Consider the following 23647-nt stretch of genomic DNA (forward strand, 5'->3'; position numbering starts at 1 on the left):
TTAACTTCCGGTTAAGTTAGTCATTTGAATACTTTTCACTATTGGTGAGCAGTGTTTAATAAATGTTTGCTTATAAAACCTGACTCAAATATATATTCATTGTTGCTGGTCACGTGACAGTACTTCGTGCTGTGTGTAACTATTGGCACTGTATTTTACACCTTGTTCCCAGATGATGGTATCAGAAATGATCTGGCATTTGTGGATTGGGACAGGCTGTTTTCTGGCAAAGGTGTACTTGGAAAGCGGGAAGCCTTCAAAACTGAAATTTTGATAGTACAAAGCTTGTATGTGCCTGTCAGAATAAAAGGTAAAGTTAAAAAGTGTAGGGAACCTTGGTTTTCAAGTGCTATTGAAGCCCTGGTTACAAGAAAAAGGAGGTGTATAGCAAGTATAGGCCAGTAGGAGCAAATGAGGTACTTATGGAGTACAAGAGATGCAAGAGAACACAAGAAAATCAGGAAGGTTAAAAGAAGGCATGAAGTTGCTCCAGCAGACAAGATGAAGGAGAATCCTAAGGTATTCTACAGGTATGTTAAGAGCAAAAGGATTGCAAGGAACAAAACTGGTCTTCTGCAAGACTAGATTGGTAATGTGTGGAGTCAAAACAGATGGGAAAGATCTTAAATGAATTATTTGCATCTATATTTACTCAGGAGCCGGATACAGAGTCTACAGAAGTGAGGCAAAGAGGCATCAACTTCATGGACCCTGTACAGATTACAGGGGTATTTGCTACCCTGATGTAAATCAGGATGGACAAATCCCCAGGGCATGACAAGGTGATCTCTCAGACACTAAGGGAGGCAGGTGCAGAAATTGCCGGGACCCTAGCAGAGATATTTATAACATTCTTAGCTACAAGAGAGGTGCCAGAGGATTGGAGGATAGCCAATGTTGTTCCACTGTTTAAAAAAGGCTCTAAGAAACCAGGAAATTGTAGGTCAGTCAGTCTGACATCAGCTGTTGGAAAGTTATTTGATCATATTCTAAGGGGTCGGATATATACTAGTAATTGGAGAGATATGGACTGATTAAGGATAGCCAGCATGGCTTCGTGCATGGTAGGTCATGTCTAAACAATCTTAAAGAGTTTTTCAAGGGAGTTACCAGGACAGTGGATGAAGGCAAGGCTGTGGATGTTGTCTCCATAGACTTTAGTAATGCATTTGACGAAGTCCCACATAACAGGACATTCAAGAAGTTTCAGTCACTTGGCATTCAGGATGGGGTAGTAAAATGAATTAGAGATTGGCTTTGTGGGAGAGTCCAGAGTGGCCTGTGACTAATGGTGGACTCGCAGGAATCGTGGCTGGGTTCTTTGTTGTTTGTCATTAATATCAATGATCTGCATGATAATGTGGTTAATTGGATCAGCAAATTTGTGGATGACACCAAGATTAGGCATGTAGTGGACAGTGAGGAAGGCTATCATTGGCTTGCAGAGGGATCTGCATCAGCTGGGAAAATGGGCTGAAAATGAAAGATGGAATTTAAAGCAGACAAGTGTGAGGTTTTACATTTCAGTAGGACCAACCAGAGTAGGGTTACATTTCAGTAGGACCAACCAGAGTAGGTTTTACACAGTAAACGGTAGGACACGGAAGAGTGTGGTCGAACAAGGGATCTAGAAAAACAGGTCCATAATTCATTGTAAGTGGTGTCACAGATAGATAGGATCATAAAGAAAGCTTTTGGCACATTGGCCTTCATAAATCAATATACTGAGTACGGAAGAGTATAAGATGTTGATGAGACCTAATTTGGAGTATACTGTGCAGTTTTTGTCACCTACAGGAAATAGGTGAACAAGGTTGAAAGAGTGCAGAGAAAATTTATAAGGATGTTGCTGGGTCTGGAGGAAAGATTGAATAGGTTACGACTGTATGCTTTAGAACATAGAAGATTGAGAGGAGATATGACAAGTATACAAAATTATTTGGGGTTTAGATAGGGTAAATGCAAGGTTTTTCCCACTGAGGTTGGGTGGAACTACAACCAGGGATCGTGGGTTAAGGTTGAAACTAGAGAAGTTTAATGGAAACATGAGGGAAAAACGTCTTCACTCAAAGGGTTATAAGAGTGTGGAATGAGCTGCCAGCACAAGGGTGCATGTGAGCTCGATTTCAATGTTTAAGAGAAGTTTGGATAGGTACATGGATAGTAGGGATATGGAGGGTTATGGTCTTGGTGAAATTCAATGGGAGTGGGAGTAGGCAGCTTAAATGCTTTTGTCACTGACTAGGTGGGCTGAAGGACTGTTCTGTGCTGTACTTTTGGTTGTATTTTATGTATGGTTGAATGACAACTGAACTTAGATAAAAGTCACCTTTTAAATTGATATTGGCCAGCCATCTTCAATCTCTCTTCACCACCCCATTACAAGAATCAATATGATGGATCTACATTGCCCCAACTCCAGAAGTATTCTCTAGCTAGAAGACCAAAACCACACATAGAATAGAAAATAAAACCTCTGTAAATCACTCCAGTCTCACTTTACTTGAAATTAAGGTAAACTGTCTGCCTTCCTACTTACTCGCTCAACAAGTATGTTAACTTTCCACCTCTAATGAATTAGCACATTAAATCCTTCTTGCCATTTAACATTGAACAATTCAGTATTGCAAAGGCCCTTTGGCTTATGATATTCTGCCGACAATTTAACCTACTCTAAGATCAGTCTAACCATAGCCCTCCATTTTTTTGTTTTCATCCATAGAATCATACTCATAGAAAATGAAAGCACAGAAACAGGGTCATGTGCCAATCGAAGAATCTCATAAATGTCCCTAATGTATCTGCCTTTGCCACCACTCTGGCAGAAAGTTCCATGCACTCACCACTGTTTATGTAAAAGCCCGACCTCTGACTTAACTTTCTTCCAAGCACCTGAAAATTATGCCCCTTCATATTAGTCATTCCCCCCCCCCCCGGGAAAATGTCAAAACTATCCTCTAATGATCATTGATATTGGCCAGCCTTCCTCAATCTCGCTTCACCATCGATTACAAGCATCAAAATGGTGGATCTACACTGCGCTGACTCTAGCAGGGCATTCTCAAGTTAATATCAATAATCTGCAAGAGGACATTCTCAAGTTATGAGACCAAAACCACACATAGGATACTAAATGTGATCTCCATAAATCACTCTGGAGTCTTGATTCACTTGAAATAAAGGTTAACTATCTATTTGCCTTTCTAGTAGCTTGCTAAATAAGTATATTTACTTTGAAGTTGCTAACTCTCTCCAAAACTGATCCACTGACAAAAACTGCCTCTTGGACTTCTAGTTTCCTCCTCCTGTAGTCAATAATCGGTTCTTTGGTTTTGCTGATTTTGAGTTAGAGGTCTTCGTTGTGGCACCACTCAGCCAGATTCTCAATCTTCCTCCTGTATGCTGGTTTTTTCATTGATTCTATTGTGTTTACTATTGTCTTTCTACTTACCGTGAATACCCACAAGAAAATGGATCTCAGGAAAATTCAGGAGAGAAATAATCCCAATGATTCACATGACATTAAACATATAGAGTACTTTCAGAGGCCTTCCTATATCCATTCCCAGCATAAAGCACTCATAACAGTTACTTTCCCCAAGCAGCAAGACTGATCAACACCTCCACCCACTACCCCACCCATCCACAACCTCTACTTTATCACTTCCTGTCAGAGTCACCTTATGAAAAGACACTCCTGTGCCTAGCATCACTTTTTGGACATACAATTAATGTATACAAGCCATCTTATGCATTTATATTTATTATGGGTTTTTTTTTACTATTATCGTGGTCTTTGACGAAGGGTCTCGGCCCGAAATGTCGACTGTACCTCTTCCTATAGACGCTGCCTGGCCTGCTGCGTTCACCAGCAATTTTTATGTGTGTTGCTTGAAATTCCAGCTTCTGCAGATTTCCTCGTGTTTGTGTCTTTTATCTTATTGTGTTTTTTTGTATTGCATCAGATCCGGAGTAACAATTATTTTGTCTCCTTTACACTTGTGTATTGGAAATGACATTAAAAAGTCTTGAATCTTGAATAAATAAAAGGGAACACATTAGGGTTTGAATTGGGGATACAATGAAAGCAAATAACTGATGGATTTGCTGTCAGGTTGGAATGTGTTTGCACTCAAGTGGTTGCAAGAGCAAGTAATTTACACCTGACACAGCTCCTCAACATGAGACTCCATGTAGTAATGACTATTTAATAATGCTGAAGGTGACCTCAACCCTAGTGAAGGACTGTTTCTGTACTGAGAAGCTCACATCATCCATGGATGAGGAATATTACAAGTAATACACACACATGCTGGATTGCATGCAGCACTCTAGATCCCCGCATCCTAACGTGCCTGCATTCCCCTGGTCCTTTTGGCCACCCTATCCTGACAATTAGTCCACACAGGCTAACATCAAGCTCCATTGCAAACATTCCTAAGAAATAAAAGAGACTGCAGATGCTGGAAATCCAGAGGAACAAACATAAACATTGGAGGAACTCAGCAGGACGTACAGAATCTATGCAGAGGAATAAGCAGTTAATGTTTTGGCCCAAGACAGCGCTTGTTTATTCTTCTCCATAGGTGCTGCTCAACCTGCTGAGTTCTGCCAGCATTTCATGCGTGTTATTTCTATAAAACACCTTGTGATGCTACAGACATATAAATGCAAGTTGTTCTCTATTTTCCATAATAAAAGCAAGAGAACAATATGTTCCAAATACTCCACTTCCCCAATTGTCCAATCCAGCCCCCAGTGAAAAACTTCTGTAACTGAAACCCTGAATAAGTATCTCCCTTGATAACTGACTCAACTGGTCTAATTGCAAAATTTGCTGCAGAGATGCACTGCGCTATCCAGACTTTACTTAGGGAATCTAGTCTTCTTACCTGAATTCTTTCCTTGAGTGGCACAGGATAGAAATCAAAGGCATTCTTGATACCAACATGGTATCTCCCTGAAGGGTTGATCCAGTCTGATGGTATCTAAATCAAAAGATAAACAGTAGTCAGTGCAAAGACTAAAGAACACACAGCATTCTACAACTTTTACATATTATCTGTTAATACTATTTTATGTGCTGCATGTGATATATGCAGTATATTTTGCACCTTGCTTCCTGAGGAACATTTAGCTATATACATACAGTGGCATGCAAAATTTTGGGCACCCCAGTCAAAACTTCTGTTATTATGAATAGCTAAGCGAGTAAAAGATGAACGGATTTCCAAAAGGCACAAAGTTAAAGATGACACATTTCTTTAATATTTTAAGAAAACTTATTTCCGTCTTTTACAGTTTCAAAATAACAAAAAAGAAAAAGGGCCCAAAGCAAAAGTGTGGGCACCCTGTATGGCAGTACTTAGTAACACCCCCTTTGGCAAGTATCACAGCTTGTAAACACTTTTTGTAGAAAACTAAGAGTCCTTCAATTCTTGTTTGGGAGATTTTCGCCCATTTTTCCTTGCAAAAGGCTCTTTTCATCTTCAGCTTTTTTACAGACAGTGTGATGTTTGCTTCCAGAATTTGCTGTTATATAATTGAATTAATTCTTCCCTCTACCAGTAAATGTTCCCCTTGCCACTGGCTATAACACAAGCCCAAAGCATGACCTTTGCTCATTGCGGCCAAAAAGTTCTATTCGAAAGGTTGGAAGGAACATCTAAACAAGCCTGATGCATTTTGGAAACAAGTCCTGTGGACTGATGAAGTTAAAATAGAACTTTTTGGCCGCAATGAGCATAGGTATGTTTGGAGAAAAAAGGGTGCAGAATTTCATGAAAAGAACCCCTCTACAACTGTTAAGCATGGGGGTGGATCGATCATGATCTGGGCTTATGTTGCAGCCAGTGGCACGGGGAACATTTACTGGTAGGGGGAAGAATGAATTAAATTAAATACCAGCAAATTTCATCACACCATTTGTTAAAAAAAAGCCAGAGATGAAAAGAGGATGGCTTCTACAACAGGATAATGATCCTAAACACACCTCAAAATCCACAATGGACTACCTCAAGAGGCGCAAGCTGAAGGTTTTACCATGGCCCTCACAGTCCCCTGACCTAAACATCATCGAAAATCTGTGGATAGACCTCAAAAGAACAGTGCGTGCAAGACGGCCCAAGAATCTCACAGAACTAGAAGTCTTTTGCAAGGAAAAATAGGCAGAAATCCCCCAAACAAGAATTGAAAGACTCTTAGCTGGTACAAAAAGTGTTTACAAGCTGTGATACTTGCCAAAGGGGGTGATACTAAGTACTGCCATGCAGGGTGCCCAAACTTTTGTTTTGGGCTCTTTTTCTTTTTTGTTATTTTGAAACTGTAAAAGATGGAAATAAAAAAGTTTTCTTGCTTAAAATATTAGTGTCATCTTTAACTTTTTTCCTTTTGGAAATCTGTTCATCTTTTACTCACTTAGCTATTCACAGTAACAGAAATTTTGACTAGGGGTGCCCAAACTTTTGCATGTCACTGTATGTACAGTTGAACGACAATAAACGAACTTGATTCTTCAGCAAGCTGTGCACAAAAACCCTACCATAACAAACTGTGATACATTGCTGTTTCATACTGGAAGATGGCAAGAAATTCTGTAGAACACTGCACACTTAATCCAGCATTTACCGCGCTGACTACTGAACTTCAGTCTGTTTCCAAATGCACCATCATACACCAAATGCATAAGACTTGAAAATGGGAAATAGGCAAAATTAATTGAGAATTAATAAATTTAAAAATATATTCCTTGGACATTTTCCAGATCTTGTGAAGTCTCAAACCATAAAAGCATAAAATTTTGAAAATTCAAATTGCAAAAACGGTCACCAAACAGCATGATCTTCAGCTTGCACCTTGGGTGCAGAATCAATAGAGATGCATGAAATACAGTTTAATTTTATCAAGCGCAGGCCGGGTGACACAGAATGGAACAACAGAAATTCAAACAAACTGTAGAATTCCAAACATAAATACAAGTTACTATACTAACTGCACAGCAATTTAACCACTCTACAATTCAGAACATAAATCAAATTCCTATACTTCCTGCAGAGCAATAAGCAATCTGATCAAAAATCACTTAATAATTTAAACATAAAAAACCTACAGTACAATACAGGCCCTTTGGCCCACACTGCTGTGCCGAACATGTACTTTAGAAACTACCTAGGGTTACCCATAGCCCTCTATTTTTTTAAGCTCCATGTACCTATCCAGGAGTCTCTTAAAAGACCCTATCATATCCGTCTCCACTACCGTTTCCAGCAGCCTACTCCAAGCACTCACCACTCTGTGTAAAAATCTTATCCTGAATCTCCTCTGCAATGACTTCCAAGCACTTTAAAACTGTGCCCTCTCGGGCCAGCCATTTCAGCCCTGGGAAAAAGTATGTGTATCCATACGATCAATGTCTCTCATCATCTTATACACCTCTATCAAGTCACCTCTCATCCTCCACCGCTCCAAGGAGAAAAGGTCAAGTTCACTTGCCAGGCAACATCCTTGAAAATCTCCTCTGCACCCTTCCTATAGTTTCCACATCCTTCCTGTAGTGAGGTGAACAGAACTGAGCACAGTACTCCAAGTGGGGTCTGACCAGGGTCCTATACAGCTGTAACATTACGTTTCGGCTCTTAAACTCAATCCCACGGTCGATGAAGGCCAATGCACCGTTTGCCTTCTTAACCACAGAGTCAACCTGCGCAGCTGCTTTGAGCATCCTATGGACTTGCACCCCAAGATCCCTCTGATCCTCAACACTGCCAAGAGTCTTACCATTAATACTATACTCCTCCATTATATTTGACCTATCAAAATGAACCACCTCACACTTATCTGGGTTGAACTCCATCTACCACTTCTCAGCCCAGTTTTGCATCCTTTCGATGTCCCGCTGTAACCTCTGACAGCCACAACCAACAACACCTCCAACCTTAGTGTCATCAGCAAATTTACTAACCCATCCCTCCACTTCCTCATCCAGGTCATTTATAAAAATCACGAAGAGAAGGGGACCCAAAACAGATCCCCGAGGCAGACCACTGGTCACTGACCTCCATGAAGATATGACCCGTCTACAACCACTCTTTGCCTTCTGTGAGCAAGCCAATTCTGGATCCACAAAGCAATGTCCCCTTGGATCCCATGCCTCCTTACTTTCACAATAAGCCTTGCATGGGGTACCTTATCTAATGCCTTGCTGAAATCCATATAAACTACATCTACTGCTCTACCCTCAATGTGTTTAGCACATCCTCAAAAAATTCAATCATGTTCGTAAGACAACACCTGCCTTTGACAAAGCCATACTGACTATTCCTCATCATATTATATCATAAGATGAAAGTAATACATGCAATGGAAACTGATGTAGTTGCAGCATTGTCAAGGATTTTCTCACAATTCAAACGAGGCAGTACTGGAGCCATGTCTGTGCAAAAGCTACACACTACAGAAGTGAACGTTGATATTTTATTATTGATACCTTGAGGGTTCTTCCTGAAAGGCCAACCAATTCACCATCCTTAGTTTCTAAAACAGTGGAAGTATTCACATCACCACTTCCAGAAGCATCAATGAAGTCAATAATCTTTGGTTTTCCATCCGTTGTCACCTGAACAATATATAAAAAAATGTAGTCAGCAAATCAAACAATTCATTCACATTCAGTCCTCCCAAGATCTGAAATACAGATGTGAACTGTTTCACAAGCAACCATACAGAAAAATGAATACCATGATAAGAAAGCAGGACAGCACCTCTACTTCCTTAGGAGTTTGTCAAGATTCAGCATGATACCTCAAACTTTGACAAACCTCTATCGACATGTAGTGGAGAGTATATTGACTGGCTGCATCACAGCCTGGAAAAGAAACACCAATACCCTTGAACTGAAAATCCTACAAATACTGGATACGGCCCAGTTCATCACAGGTAAACTCTCCTCACTGTTGAGCGTATCTATGCAAAACACTGTCGCAGGAAAGCGACATCCATCATCAGGGACACCTACCACCCAAAACATGCTCTTTTCTTGCTGCTGCCATCATGAAGATGGTACAGGAGCTCAAGACTCACATGACTAGGTTCAGGGTTAGTTATTACCCATCAACTATCAGGCTCTTTAAACAACGGAGATAACTTCACTCAACTTCACTAGCCCCATTATTGAAATGTTCCCACAACCAATGGACTCAGTTTCAAGGACTCTTCATCTCATGTTATTGATATTTATTGGTTATTTATTATTCTTTCTTTTTGTATTTGCACAGTTCATGTCTCTTGCACTCTGGTTGAATGCCCAAGCTGTCTTTCATTGATTTTATTATGGTTATGATTCTATTATGGGTATACTGCAAGAAAATTAATCTCAGGGTTATATATGGTGACATATATGTACTTTGATAATAAATTTATTTTGAACTTTAATATCCTATACAATCCACAAAACCTATAGCCTTAGACTTTAAATTTTTGTTCTAATAAACTAATTTTTTGCAAAACCAGTCTCGACCTTCAAATCTTTGACATGTTATGGGATTACATTGGCAAGCACACAAAATAATGTTTTCCTATCAAAATTTAACAGTATGTTGAATACCATTCTCTGTGAATTGATCATTAGACTGGTTTACCAAAAGGAGGTTATTCTGGAGAAGCAAAAGAAACTGCAGATGCTGGAAATCTGGAGCAACCCACAAAATATCAAAGTTTACTATCGTCTACACAAGTATACGTATGCACAGTTGCAATGAAATACTTTCTTGCAGTAAGACAGGTACAAGGCACCAGACAAGTAGCATTCACAAGAAACATTTGGTTCAAGAACTGTATAGATGCATGTACTTCAGGTTTCTGTATTTCCTGCCCGATGGCAGCTGCGAGAAGTTGGCATGGTCCAGATTTGGGGGACCTTTCTGATAGATACACTTGATCTTGGCCAAAAGGCCAAGAAGCGATGTTGCCTTCTTGAGGCAGTGCCCACTGATGATACTACCAATGAGAAGGAATGTGCCCCATGAGAGTGCTCTACTCTCTGCCCTCTCTTATATTCCTGCACATTTGAAATGCCATACCAGACTGCAATGTCAAGGAATTTAAAGCTGCTGACTTTTTACTGCCAATCCAAAATGAAGACAGGTACATTTCGCCCTCTTTCTCAAGTCAACAATCATCACTTTAGTTTTGCTAGCTTCGAGTTTTGCAGCATCAGGTGACCTATCTTAGCCAACTCATCACTACCTGTGAGTCATCCAACAATCAGCAAATTAGAAGATGGCATGGGAGCTATGCTTAAACATGTATAGCACACAGCGTTGAGGTGCCCATGTTGCGGTTCAAATGAGATGTTGTTACCAACCCTCACTCAGAGGTCTGCTGATAATGAGGAAGTCAAGCACCCAGCTGCAAAAGGAGGTACAATGCTGTGGGAATCCAGCGGGTCAGGCAGCATCTACGGAGCGAAATGGAACACTTACATTTTGGGTGGGACACTTCATCACAACAGGACTTCTACATTTATGCCAAATAAATCTCTATCATTAGAAAGCCATGACTTCAGTAAATTCAAATAATAAGATACTCAAACCTATCAAATTCAGGTTCAAGTTTATTTAAAATAATAATGTTTCGACTTCTGGACTTCCAATCGACCTTAGTGCTCGATCTTCAGTTTCAACCCACAGACGAGCTGATGATGCACCCAAACACCGTTACTCACCAAATTCTTTTTCTACTTTGCTACAAGGTTAGCACTTGCTCTTTAATGGCATATTATCTTACTCCTGAGCAGACAATAATTAATAGCATTGTACTGGGACAAGTTTGACCATAACTTTCTATTAAATAGACTTAAAAGTTCAAAACACTGTTTATAATTTGAATAAAGATGCAGTGATTTAAGTTATGTATGATTCACATTCTAACTATTGTTTTTGGGGTGACATTTTGCAGACTGTTATAGCAGGGGGTAAAATGAGCAACACACTGTTCTATGGACCGTATGGAATAAGTTTCATCCTGAAATTGACCCACTTCATCACCTCCATACAACACATCTGTCACAAATGGTACGTAGCATAGTAGTTAGCTTGATGCTATTATGGCTCAGGATGTCGGAGTTTGGAGTTCAATTCCAGCATTCTCTGTAAGGAGTTTATATGTCCTCGCCATGGAATAGGTGGGTTTCCCCCATGTGCTCTAGTTTCCTCCCAAACTCCTAACACATTCCAGTTTATAGGCTAATTGGTCATTGTAAATTGTCTTGTGATTGGGTAAGGGTTAAATCGGGGTTGTCAGGGGTTGCTGGGCTGTGCGGCTCAAAGGTCCAGAAGGACTTATTTCACACTGTATTACGCTGTAAGTAAATACTCCAAATGGAATTTTCCATTGCTAATGAGGAGCAGTGTGTCTAATATCGAAACCTCAGTTTGTAAACCACAGATGAGTGCTTACTGTACATGTGAATGAAAGGCATGTCTGCAAATTTCTTCTGTCCATCCTCCAGAAATAAACCATAAACCAAGTACTCCCCAGAAAATTCAACCCCAACTGTATGGAAAGCAAAACTCCATGCCGACTCAAATCAAAACCACAGTGCAGCAGGAAAAGTTAAATAGGTATCTGCACTTTGTTGTGCACCTCTCCCCACTGAGAGGAAGGGTAGAAGATCAGAAGAGTTTAGAGAGAGGCATACTTGTTTCAAGAGGAAGTAAGCACAAAATGGATAGTCATGGCGCACATCGACGCGGTCATCTAGACCCACTGAAATGCGTCAATTGCGAAAGCAGATCCATGGCAGGATCATATCCCTGGACCTACATTCATCTCTGGAGCATCTAGATAACATAGACATCCATATCAGACACCTATTCGTTGACTACAGCTTCACCTTCAATACCATAATTCCAAACTCATAAACCTAGGACTTGGCACCCCTTTTCTGCAAATGGATTCTTGACTTGCTGACCAACAGACTGCAACCATTAATGATAAGCAACAACACCTACAATTACCTACAAACACAACCACAGCGCCCTGTGAAGCTGTCTCCTCATCCCCCCTACAATACTCCCTTATACATTCAGGGTGACCAAATACCGCTCCCATTCCAATTTCAAGTTTGCAAATTGTGCCACTGTAGTGGTGAGCAGGACCTCAAACAACAATGAGATGCAGAACAGGAAGGAACAGGGTCACAAGAGGGGAGGGGGGGTATCTTGTGGCATGGTGCCAAGACAATAAACTTTCCCTCAATATCGATATACTTCTTCAATGATTCTATTGTGTTTCGTTGCATCTACTGTGAATGCCTGCAAAAAAGAGATTCTCAGTGAAGTATATGGTGACATATACATACTTTGATAACAAATTTACTTTGATGTCAACAACATGAAAAGAGCTGACCATTGACTTCAGCAAATGGAGTACCATATCCCATATGTATCAATGGTTCTGAGTTGGAGGTTGAGTTTTGCTCCTAGGTGTAGACATGGCCAACAACTTGTCCTGGTCCAGCCACATGCACGTACTGGTCAAAAGAGAGCTCGCCAATGTCCACCTCAGAAGACTAAAGAAACATGGAATTTCCCCAAGGGTTCACCATTTTTACAGATTCACTACAGAAACCATCCTACTTGGTTGCATCACAGCTTAGTATGGCAACTGTTCTGCAAAGACCACAAGTGTTAGTGGGTTATGGCCGAAAGGAGAAATGTCTGAGGAGAACACAAGGGGCACTTCTTCACTCAGAAGGTGGCGAGCGTGTGGGACAAGCTGCTAGCGAAAGTGGTGGATTCAGATTCCATTTCAACTTTTAAGAGAGATATGGATAGTACATGGATGGGAGGGATATGGAGGGCTATGGTCCAGGCGCAGATCGATTGGAGTAGGCAGATTAATAGCTCAGCACGGAATGGATGGACCTCTTCCATTAGCATTTTGCTTTGCAGCATTCCAGTTTGCTCTACAGTACGTCACACAATTTCACTGTTTTGTCCTTATTGTTGCTGTATTGATTGTTGTGTATATTGCTTCATGTGAGCAAGGAATTTCACTGCCCTTTGAAGTACGTGACAATAAACTAATCTGGTTCTAAATCACATGGCAAATAGCCCTGTGACTAAATGTTGGGGGGGGGGGGGGGAGCGGTGGTACCTGGGGCCATTTAAGCGTCGAAGCCATTGGCAAAGGACAATCGTGTGTTCAGTTCACCACTTTATGAAGTTTTACTCGCGTCAGCGCTAAACTGTCTCAGTAGCTGTGGCCTGCAGCTATTGGCACACGCTTCAGCACTGAACTGGCTCAATGGCTGGTGACTAATATTTGGGACTCTGCAGTTGATGTTCTTGCACATTGGATATTTGACAGTCTTTGTTGTGTGGGGTTTATGTGTATTCTACGGTTTCTTTGTTTTGTGACTGTCTACAGAAGGATGGAACTCATGGTTGTCTATGATATATAGTACATACTCCGATAGTAAATGTAATTTCAAATGTGTTGAGCAAAAACTTGCTGCCATCTGGAGACAAAGTAATCTGCTCTGTTTTGTGTATATCAATTCCAGATCCTGAGGTTCTGCTTCAGAAAGGGATATCTTGGGTTATTTTGTAAACTTCATGCTCCCCTGGAAGCTTTCCATCCAGTATTTTCTGGTGAATTAGGGGAGCCACCATGAATCTACCCAATAACTCCCACCACATCGATCTCAGCCAGGGGTTCCTACCCTGGGGTTAACAGTAAGGGTCCACAGCCTAAGCAGAATCTGAAAACGATACAGCTGTCTTTGGAAACGTGGGAGATGGTACCAAAGTCGCGGTTGCGGATGACAAGAATGATACATTGAATAGCAGAAACTCTGTAAGAGGAAGTATCTGGTGAGTAAATCACCCAACTCAGATAAAGCAGCAATCAGGTTGTTCAAAGAAAGGAAGGAAATTTCCGTGACTCTTGTGAACAACTTTTCAATCTTCTCTGGCTCTGCCAGAAAAAAATAGTGCAGCACTAAGTCATAGAGCACTACAGCATACAAACCCTTTTTGCCCATCTACTCCATGCCAAACTATCACTCTGCATAGTCCCATCAACCTGCACTCAGACCACAGCCCTCCCATTCATGTACTCAGAACCCACATCCACCACTTGCACTGGCAGCTTGTTCTACACTCTCACCAACATCTAGGTGAAGAAGATCCCCCTCATGTTCCTCTTAAGCATTTCACCTTTCACCTTTAACCCAGAACCTCTTGTAGTTCCACCTTACCTCAGTGGAAAAAGCATGCTCGCATTTACCCTATCTAACCCTCATAATTTTGTATGCCTCTATTAAATCTCCCCTTAATCTCCTACACTCTAGGCAATCAAGTCCAGATCATGCTGTAAGCTTTGATAACCTTCTTCACTGTCCTCTACACCCCCAGACTTAGAGCTATCATCAAATTTGCTAATCCAGTTTACCACAATATCATCCAGATCTTTGATATAGATGACAAACAATGGACTAAGCACCAATCACTGTGGCACTCTGCTAGCGACATCTACCATCACCCTCTGTGTCTACTGCCAAGCCAATGTCTAACTACTCCCTCAACCTGAATGCCAAGTGACTGAAATGTTTAATGACATTGTTAACCAACGGCTTACTACATTTAACAGGCATTTTGACATATTCTTTGATAGGAAAGGCATTAAGGACACATGCCTATTGCGAACAAATGCAATTAGCGTTACTAGGCATCGTGGTTGGCTTGGATAAGGTAGGTCAAAACGGCTAATTTTCTGGGCACACATTTCTATAATTCTTTTCTCTATTATTCCAAAAAGGAGAGGGATATAACAAGTTTTTACAAGCTAGTTTCTAATAAGGTTTTATGTTATAACTTGACTGATTTTCTTTGAGAAAGTAATGAGGATCCTTACCACCCATCCCACAATCTCTTTGATCCACTCCATCAGGAAGGAGGTACAGGAGCATCCGAACTAGGCCTGTCAGACTGGGTAACAGCTTCTTCCCTCAGGCTGTGAGACTAATGAATCCCCTGTCACCACTGAGGTCTTGTCACTGGGACAATGAGGCATTTACTGTTTACTTGTGCTGCACACTACTGCACTTTGAATTATATTTTATTAACTATTTGCGGTAATATTTTGTTTTATGTGCTGTGTATGAAAGATGTTTTGTTGGTGCACCATATCCAGAAGAACATTTTTCATTTGGTTGTAAATACTGTATTTACAGTCAGATGACAGTAAACTTGAACTTGACTTGATCATTATCAGATGAAATTTCCAGCAAATCATGAGAATCAGAATCAGGTTTATTATCACTGGCATGTGACATGAAATTTGTTAACAAAGCAACAGCAGTTCAATGCAATTCATAATATAGTAGCAAAAAAATTTAAATAATAATAAATCTTATTCAATATACTTTATACAGTATACATATATTGAATAGATCAAAAATCCTGCAAAAAAAAAACAGAAATACAATATATTTAACAAAAAAATCAAGGTAGTGTCCAAGGGTTCAATGTCCATTTAGGAATTGGATGGCAGAGGGGAAGAAGCTGTTCCTGAATCACTGAGTGTGTGCCTTCAGGCTTCTGTACCTCCCACCTGATGGTAACAGTGAGAAAAGGGCATGCCCTGGGTGCTGGACGTCCTTAATAATTGACGCTGCCTTTCTGAGACACCGCTCTTTGAAGATGTCCTGGGTATTTTGTAGGCTAGTACCCACGATGGAGCTGACTAAATTTACAACCCTCTGCAGCTTCTTTCGGTCCTGTGCGGTAGCCCCCTGCCCTCCCCCCCACAATACCAGACAGTGATGCAGCCTGTCAGAATGGTCTCCACAGTACATCTATTGAAATTTTTGAGTTTATTTGTTGACATGCCAAATCTCTTCAAAGGCCTAATAAAGTATAGCCGCTGTCTTGCCTTCTTTATATTGACATCGATATATTGGGGCCAGGTTAGACCCTCGGAGATCTTGACACCCAGGAACTTGAAACTGCTCACTCTCTCCACTTCTGAGTCCTCTACGAGGATTGGTATGTGTTCCTTCATCCTACCCTTCCTGAAGTCCACAATCAGTTCTTTCATCTTACTGACATTTAGTGCCAGTTTGTTGCTGCAGCACCACTCCACTAGTTGGCATATCCCACTCCTGCCTGAGATTGTACCAACAATGGTTGTATCGTCAGCAAATTTGTAGATGGTATTTGAGCTATGCCTAGCCACACAGTCATGAGTATAGAGAGAGTAGAGCAGTGGGCTAAGCACACACCCCTGAGGTGTGCCAGTGTTGATCATCAGAGAGGAGGATATGTTATCACCAATCCGCACAGATTGCGGTCTTCCAGTTAGGAAGTCGAGTATCCAATTGCAGGAGTTACAGAGGCCCAGGTTCTGCAACTTCTCAATCAGGATTGTGGGAATGATGGTATTAAATGCTGAACTACAGCAGATGAACAGCATCCTGACATAGGTGCTTGTGCTGTCCTGGTGATCTGAAGCCGTGTGGAGAGCCATTGAGATTGCATCTGCCGTTGACCTATTGTGGCGATAGCCAAATTGCAATGAGTTCAGGTCTTTACTGAAGCAGGAGTTCAGTCCAGTCATGACCAACCTCCCAAAGCATTTCATCACTGTACATGTGAGCGTTATCGGGTGATAATCATTAAGGCAGCTGACATTCTTCTTCTTAGGCACTGGTATAATTGTTGTCTTTCTGAAGCAAGTGAGAACTTCCGCCTGTAGCAGTGAGAAGTTGAAAATGTCCTTGCACACTCCCGCCAGTTGGTTGGCACAGTTTTTCAGAGCCTTATCAGGTACTCCATCAGGACCCTCCGCCTTGTGAGCGTTCACTCTCTTTGAAGACAGTCTAACATCGGCCTCTGAGACAGAGATCACAGGGTCATCAGGTGCAGCAGGGATCTTCACAGCTGTAGTTGTGTTCTCCCTTTCAATGCGGACTAGAAGGCATTGAGTTCATCTGGTAGTGAAGCATCGCTGCCATTCATGAAGTAATGTCTTGCAGGCCCTGCCAGAGTTGTCGTGCATCTGATGTTGCCACCAACCTCGTTCAAAATTGTCTCTTCACCCTCGAAATAGCCCTCCACAACTCATATTTCTGGGACAGGCCTGGGTTGCCAGACTTGAATGCCACAGATCTAGCCTTCAGCAGATGACGTACCTCCTGGTTCATCCACGACTTTTGGTTTAGGAATGTGCAGTAAGTCCTTGTAGGCACACTCATCCACACAGGTTTTAATGAAGTCGGTAACAACTGCAGTATACTCATCCAGGTTCAAAGATGAATCCCTGAATACAGTCCAGTCCACCGATTCAAAGCCGTCCTGCAGGAGCTCCTGTGTTTCCCTTGTCCATACCTTCTTGGTCCTCACTGCTGGTGCTGCAGTCTTCAGTCTCTGCCTGTACTCAGGGAGTAGAAGTACAGCCAGGTGATCAGAATTCCTGAAGTGAGGGTGTGGAATAGCACGGTCAGCATTCTTGATGGTGGTTTAACAATGGTCCAGTGTGTTGTTTCCTCTGGTATTGCAAGTGATCTGTTGATGGTAGTTGCTTAGTGATTTTTTCAGAGTGGCCTGATTAAAATCCCCCAAAACAATGAAGGTGTTAGGGTGTGCTGTTTTGTGCATTTTGATCCCATTGCTCAGATCATCTAAAGCCTGATTGACACTGGCCTGAGGTGGAATGTAAACTGCTACCAAAATGATCCCAGGAGAACTGCCATGGTAGGTAAAAAGGACGGCACCTAACTGCTAGGTATTCCAGGTCTGGTGAGCAGAATTGGGACAGCACTGATATATTTGTGCATCAAGAAGAGTTGATCATGAGGCATACTCCTGCATCTCTGCTTTTGAAAGACTCTAAAGATGTATCCTAACGGTGTTCAGTAAACCCAATGATCTGTAGTTCCCATAGATCCCATGAAAAGGCAATTCCATGTTAAGTTAGGGATCGCTGGACAGACAACAGTTGTGGCAGGTTTTGCAGGCCATTAATTTCGAAAACGCCAAACCTAACATCAAAAATGGCAGTGAAACTTTTCTCCAATGAGCACAACACCTGTACTAAGACCATAAGATTCAGGAGCAGAATTAGGCCATTTCATCATGACTGATCCATTTTTCCTTTCAGTCCCAATCTCCTGCTTTCCCTGGTACCTCTTCATGCCCTGACCAATCGAGAATCCGTCAACTCTGCCTCAAATATACATGAAGATTTGGCTACCACAGCTGCCTGTGGCAACAAATTCCACAGACTCACCACTCGCTGGTTTAAGAAATTCCTCATCTCCATTCTAAAGGGCACCCCTCTATTCTGAGGCTGTGTCCTCCAGTCTTAGACTCTCTCCATAGGAAGCATCCTCTCCACATCCACTCTATCAAGGCCTTTCACCATTCCATCGCTTTCAATTAGGTCACCCCTCATTCTTCAGAATTCCAGTGAATACGGGCACAGAGCCATCAAACACTCTTCATATGACAAGCCATTCAATTCTGGAATCATTTTGGTGAACCTCCTTTGAACCCTCTCCAGCTTTAGAATATCCTTTCGAAGATAAGGGGCCCAAAACTGCTCACAATACTCCAAGTGAGGCCTCACCAGTAAAGTCTTCTTCAAAGAAGACCAACAGATTTGTCACATAAGTTTTCCCTCGAGGAAACCATGCTACAGCCTATTTTATCATGTGCCTTCAAGCACCACAAAATCACATCTTTAACAATTGACTCCAACATCTTCCCAACCACTGAGGTCAGACTAACTGGTCTATAATTTTTCCTTTCTTGAAGAGTGGAGTGCCATTTGCAATTTTCCAGTCTTCTGAAACCATTCCAGAATCTAGTGATTCTTGAAACATCATTATTAATGCCTCCAAAATCTCTTCAGCCACCTCTTTCAGAACCCTGGAGTGTACATCATCTGGTGCAGGTGACTATCTACCTTCAGACCTTACAATTTCCCCAAGAACCTTTTCCTGGTGATGGTAACTTCAGACACGTCATGACCCCTGACACCTGAAACTTCCACCATACTGCTAGTGTCTTCCATAGTGGAGAGTGATGGAAAATACTTATTCAGTTCACCCATCATTTCCTTGTCCTCCATTACTACTTCTTCAGCATTGTTTTTCAGCAGTCCAATATCCACTCTCACCTCTCTCTTACATTTTATGTTCCTGAAGAAACTTTTGGGATCCATTGCGGCAACAGTACATGATGAAAAAATACAAAATTTACTCCAAAAAAATATATAAATTAATTTTAGTGAAAAGAGCAAAAGAAAGCAAGAGTACAAAAAGAGAGCAAAAAAGGAAGCAGCAGTTCCTGAATTGTTGAGTGTGTATCTTCAGGCTCCTGTACCACCTCCTTGATGGTAGTAATGAGAAGAGGGCATGTTCTGGGTGGCGGGGGGGCCCTTAATGATCGATGCTACCTTTTTGAGGTCAAAACAATTTGGGTACTGCCATCTGCAGGCACAGGAGTTAGCATTCTTTGTCACTTAACAACACTTAAAAGCCTCAAAAATGATAGTTGTGTCAAACAAACTCGGCTGTTTATAAGTCTTACAGTAAATCACTGCAGACAAATCACCTGCAAGTCCTGGGGGTTTGCCAGTTAGCTGTGCATTTTCTAGTGATTGCATGCTTTCATGGCTTGTCAGAGTCTTGAATTCAGGCACAGCCAGACAAGGGAAATAAATGGACCAAATCGATTTCCAGCGACCCACTATTCCGGGTCAAGATAAGCATTCTCAGTGCGATCATAAGCACAGATGGTGTACTCTTACCCTCTTGACACAGTGAGGCTCATATTGCCTTCTTTGTAAATTAATGTCAGCAATCAGGTCCACATGTTTTATATGAACACAACAAAAGTGTGGTTTAATTCCTTGTTAATGTTCTTGTCATTCTGCACTGGCAAACCTATCTGCTCACTGGAAGTGACTGTTCAGCTCAAAGGGCTGACAAGTTCACTTGTTTTCATCTGACCGTACATACAACCAAATGAAACAGCATTCCTCCACACAATGGTGCACCCACAAATCCTACATCACACACAGTCCAGAAAACAAAATATTACCAGAAAGTTAATAAAATGCATATAGTGTGCAGCACAAGTAAACTGTAAATAGCTTGCTGTTCTAGTGACAAGCCCACAATGGACAAGTCATTCCAGTTCAATGAATATTATAGCACAATACAGGCCCTTCAGCCCACAATGTTGTGCTGAACCTGCACTAAGATCAATGTAGCCCATCCCTCCTACCACTGTCCTCCATTTTCCCATCCTGCAAGTGCCTACACAGAGAGTAGTTAATGAGTGGAATGCTCTACCGGCTACAGGCAGATACATTTGGGACATTTAACAAATTCTTATGAAAAACTTACCTGTGACATCCTCCTTTACTTTCATCCAAACGCCTTACAATTATGCTGCCTCATATGAGCCACTGAAACCCTGGGAAGAAGTCTCTGGCTATTCACTCTATCTACACCTCTTATCATCTTGTACACCTCTAGCAAGTCACCTCTCGCCCTTCTTCACTCCAAAGAGAAAGCTCTGCTCATTCAACCTGCCCTCATCAGGCACGATCTCTAATCCAGGCAGCATCCTGTTGAATCTCCTCTGCACCCTGTGAAGCTTCCACAGCAGAGGGTGCGAGAGCAGAGGAAGGAGGTGGTGGTGGGGAGGCACGGGCGGGGTGGAATGGTGACGAGAGGGTGAGGGCGGGGGTAGAAGGGGGAGGGAATGTGGAGGAAGACAGCGTGGATGGGGCAAAGGCCACCCCCGCAGCTGTGATACCTGCAGCCCCGGCGCCGCCGGGTCCACTCCCGAGTCAAGCACGGCGATCAGTACCCCGCGGCCGTCACTCTCGGGCCGCCGGCTAAGAAAGGACAGCGCGCCGGTCTCCCTCTTGGGCAACAGCCCCTGAAACGGAAAACTGCTGCTCGCCGCCATCACGCCCTGCCTGACGTCACTTCCGCGGGGCAGCGCCATGGCAACTGGGGCGGGGCCTCGGGGAGGGGGAAACGGGAGGGGAGGGATGGGAAGGGAGGGGAATGCAGTAGAAGGGGATGGATTGGTAATGCAGAGGTGGGAGTGGGGAGAAGGGGAGGGGTGGGAATGGGAAGAAGAGGGAGGGTGTGGGAATGGGTAGAAAGGGGAGGGAGTGGGGAGAAGGGGAGGGTGTGGGAATGGGGAGGGGTGGAAATGGGAAAAAGGGAAGGGAGTGGGGCAATAGGGGAGGGGTGGAAATGAGTAGAAAGGAGAGGGGTTGGGACAATAGGGGAGAAGGGAGGGGTGGGAATGGGTCAAAAGGGGAGGGAGTGGGGCAATAGGGGAGAAGGGAGGGGTGGGTATGGGTCAAATGGGGAGGGAGTGGGGCAATAGGGGAGGGAATGGGGAGACAGGGAGAGGAGATGACAATGGGCGGCTGAGTCAAGTGGGAACGGGGATAGTGGAGAGTCTGTGGCAGGAGTGCCCACTGGAATTTCTGGGCCAGCGTTAATCCTCAACTGATATTAGTTGGTTTCCCTGTTCACATTGTTCATACTTATACAAATGAGATAGTATTTTCATAACAATTGAATCATACCATATTGATAATGGCAGATACCGATGGAGAGAATATCCAGCTTTCTTTCAATGATGTCAGAGGATGTTATCGTGATTCTGCGTTTATGCATTAGACTGTTCCGTTTATGGACTGTGGGCTTTTTCAGAACTATGGTTTTTACATTCTGTGTTCTTTTTTTGCGGCATCTTTCCCATTTTGTGCGGGGGGGGAGGGGGTTTGAGGGGTCAATTTTCTTGTTCTGTTTTGTGCATGGGAGTGGGTTTGGGGGTTGACAATCAGATTGCTGTTTCATTTTGTGCAGTGGGGTGGGTTTGATGTTTATCTCCGAATTACTTTCATGTTCTTTCTTTGTTTCATGGCTATCTGGAGAAGATGAATCTCAGAGTTGTATATAGACACATACTTGTATAACAAATAAACCTTTGAACCTATATGCAATTGATGAAATTGGCCCTGGTTTGTTATTGTCAAAAATACCAAGATACAGTGAAAACCTTGTCTGACATTCTTTTCATACATATCACTTTATTACACACTGCACTGAGGTAGAACAAGTTAAAGCAATAACAATGCAAAATAAAGTGTAGCAGCTACAGAGAGAGTGCAGTGTTGGTAAACAATAAGGTACAAGGTCACAATATAGATTGTAGGTAATGTTCCCTTTAAGGTGTGCACACACACATCTTTTGCTGCCACCACACAGAGGAATTTAAACTGTGCACAAAAGGTTGTCACCCTCTAACTCGTTGGCATGTTCAGTATATTTTACAATTGCACACAATCACATTTCCTTTCTTGGTTTTTGATACGAACAGGGTTGACAATGTGGAGTTTGCAATAAGTTGTCTGTAGATTTCAGAACTGGCTTATTTATAATGTTTTCATTGAAGAAATTATTGGTTCACTATTTCGAATTCCAAAGAAGCAAAGGTCATGAAGCACAAAAGAACTGCTAGTTCATTTAGAATAGAATGACTTAATGAAACAGCAAAAACTGCTGCACCAAAAGCTCACGAGGTCAGGAATATGCAGCTACAAGAAATATTTATGTACACGACAGAAACTGGTGTTACCTGTGTGTCTTGTCACGATGCAAAAGTTGCTGAAGAATTTGCAAGTGGGAAGAAGTGGAGTGATATTTGGAAACTTGACTTTGTAAAGCATCTTTTAACAAACCACATACGGTCAGTGTGCTGAAACTTCAGTGAGAAAATCCTTCATTACCTGCTGCAGGCCTGCTGCATATGTTTCGTGAGAGTGCAAATAAACGAGAGCGAAAATGATCAAACCCAAAGGAGAGTAAAGTCCTTATTGGTGGTGTTTTGCTAGCCGTTAAAATGAATACCTCCATATGTATATAAAATTTAGTGCACACATGTTATCACTGGGCAAAAAATTACACAGCACAAGATTCTTGCGCACACTGGTCATTACAAATTAGAGGGAACGTTAATTGTGAGGCCCATCTTATCAGACTAGGGAAGCCTTCAATAGTCTTATAACAGCTGGTAGAAGCTGTCCTTGAGTCTGTTGGTATGAGCTTTCAGGCTTTTGTACCTTCTGCCAGATGGGGTGGGTGGGTATCTTTGATTTTGCTGGCTGCTTTAGTAAGGCAGTGAGAAGTGGAAACCGAGGCAATGGAGGGGAGGCTGCTTACAATGAACAGAATCAGAATCAGGTTTATTATCACCGGCACGTGATGTGAAATTTGTTAACTTAGCAGCAGCAGCTCAAAGCAATACATAATCTAGTAGAGAAAAAAAATAAAATAATAATAATAAACAAACAAGTAAATCAATTATGGTATATGTATATTAAATAGATTTTTTAAAAATGTGCAAAATCAGAAATACTGTATATCCTTTCAAAACAGGTCATGATGGTAGAAGTCCGAGCCACTGGACTATCATTGTTAAGGGACATTTTATTGTCTTGCTCAGGTACCAGGAGGATTGGGTGGTGAGGTGGAGATACATCTGTTCCAAAGGAGGTGTAAGGAGCTCCTTCCTTCTGCTCGCCTGCAGGTTACTCTTGGGGAAGG

General features: G+C 42.1%; 1 protein-coding gene across 2 annotated transcripts in view; it reads right to left on the reverse strand.

Moving 5' to 3' along the window:
- The window catches only part of LOC140204370 (tripeptidyl-peptidase 2-like), a 193393-nt gene extending 172370 nt beyond the window's left edge, over positions 1-21023 (reverse strand). Inside the window, exons 1-3 of one of the 2 annotated variants that reach the window (XM_072271060.1) lie at positions 20832-21023; positions 8486-8614; positions 4893-4988 (exon numbers count right to left, since the gene is read on the reverse strand). In XM_072271060.1, coding sequence (XP_072127161.1) covers positions 4893-4988; positions 8486-8614; positions 20832-20987 — 381 coding nt within the window. In that variant the 5' untranslated portion in view covers positions 20988-21023. Of the gene's footprint in view, positions 1-4892; positions 4989-8485; positions 8615-20416; positions 20686-20831 lie in introns of those variants that run through there. The other variant, XM_072271061.1, reaches the window with a different exon arrangement.
- Positions 21024-23647: the final 2624 nt, after the last annotated feature.

Source organism: Mobula birostris, chromosome 10 (assembly GCF_030028105.1).
Source record: "Mobula birostris isolate sMobBir1 chromosome 10, sMobBir1.hap1, whole genome shotgun sequence".
Taxonomy (NCBI): Eukaryota; Metazoa; Chordata; class Chondrichthyes; order Myliobatiformes; family Myliobatidae; genus Mobula; species Mobula birostris.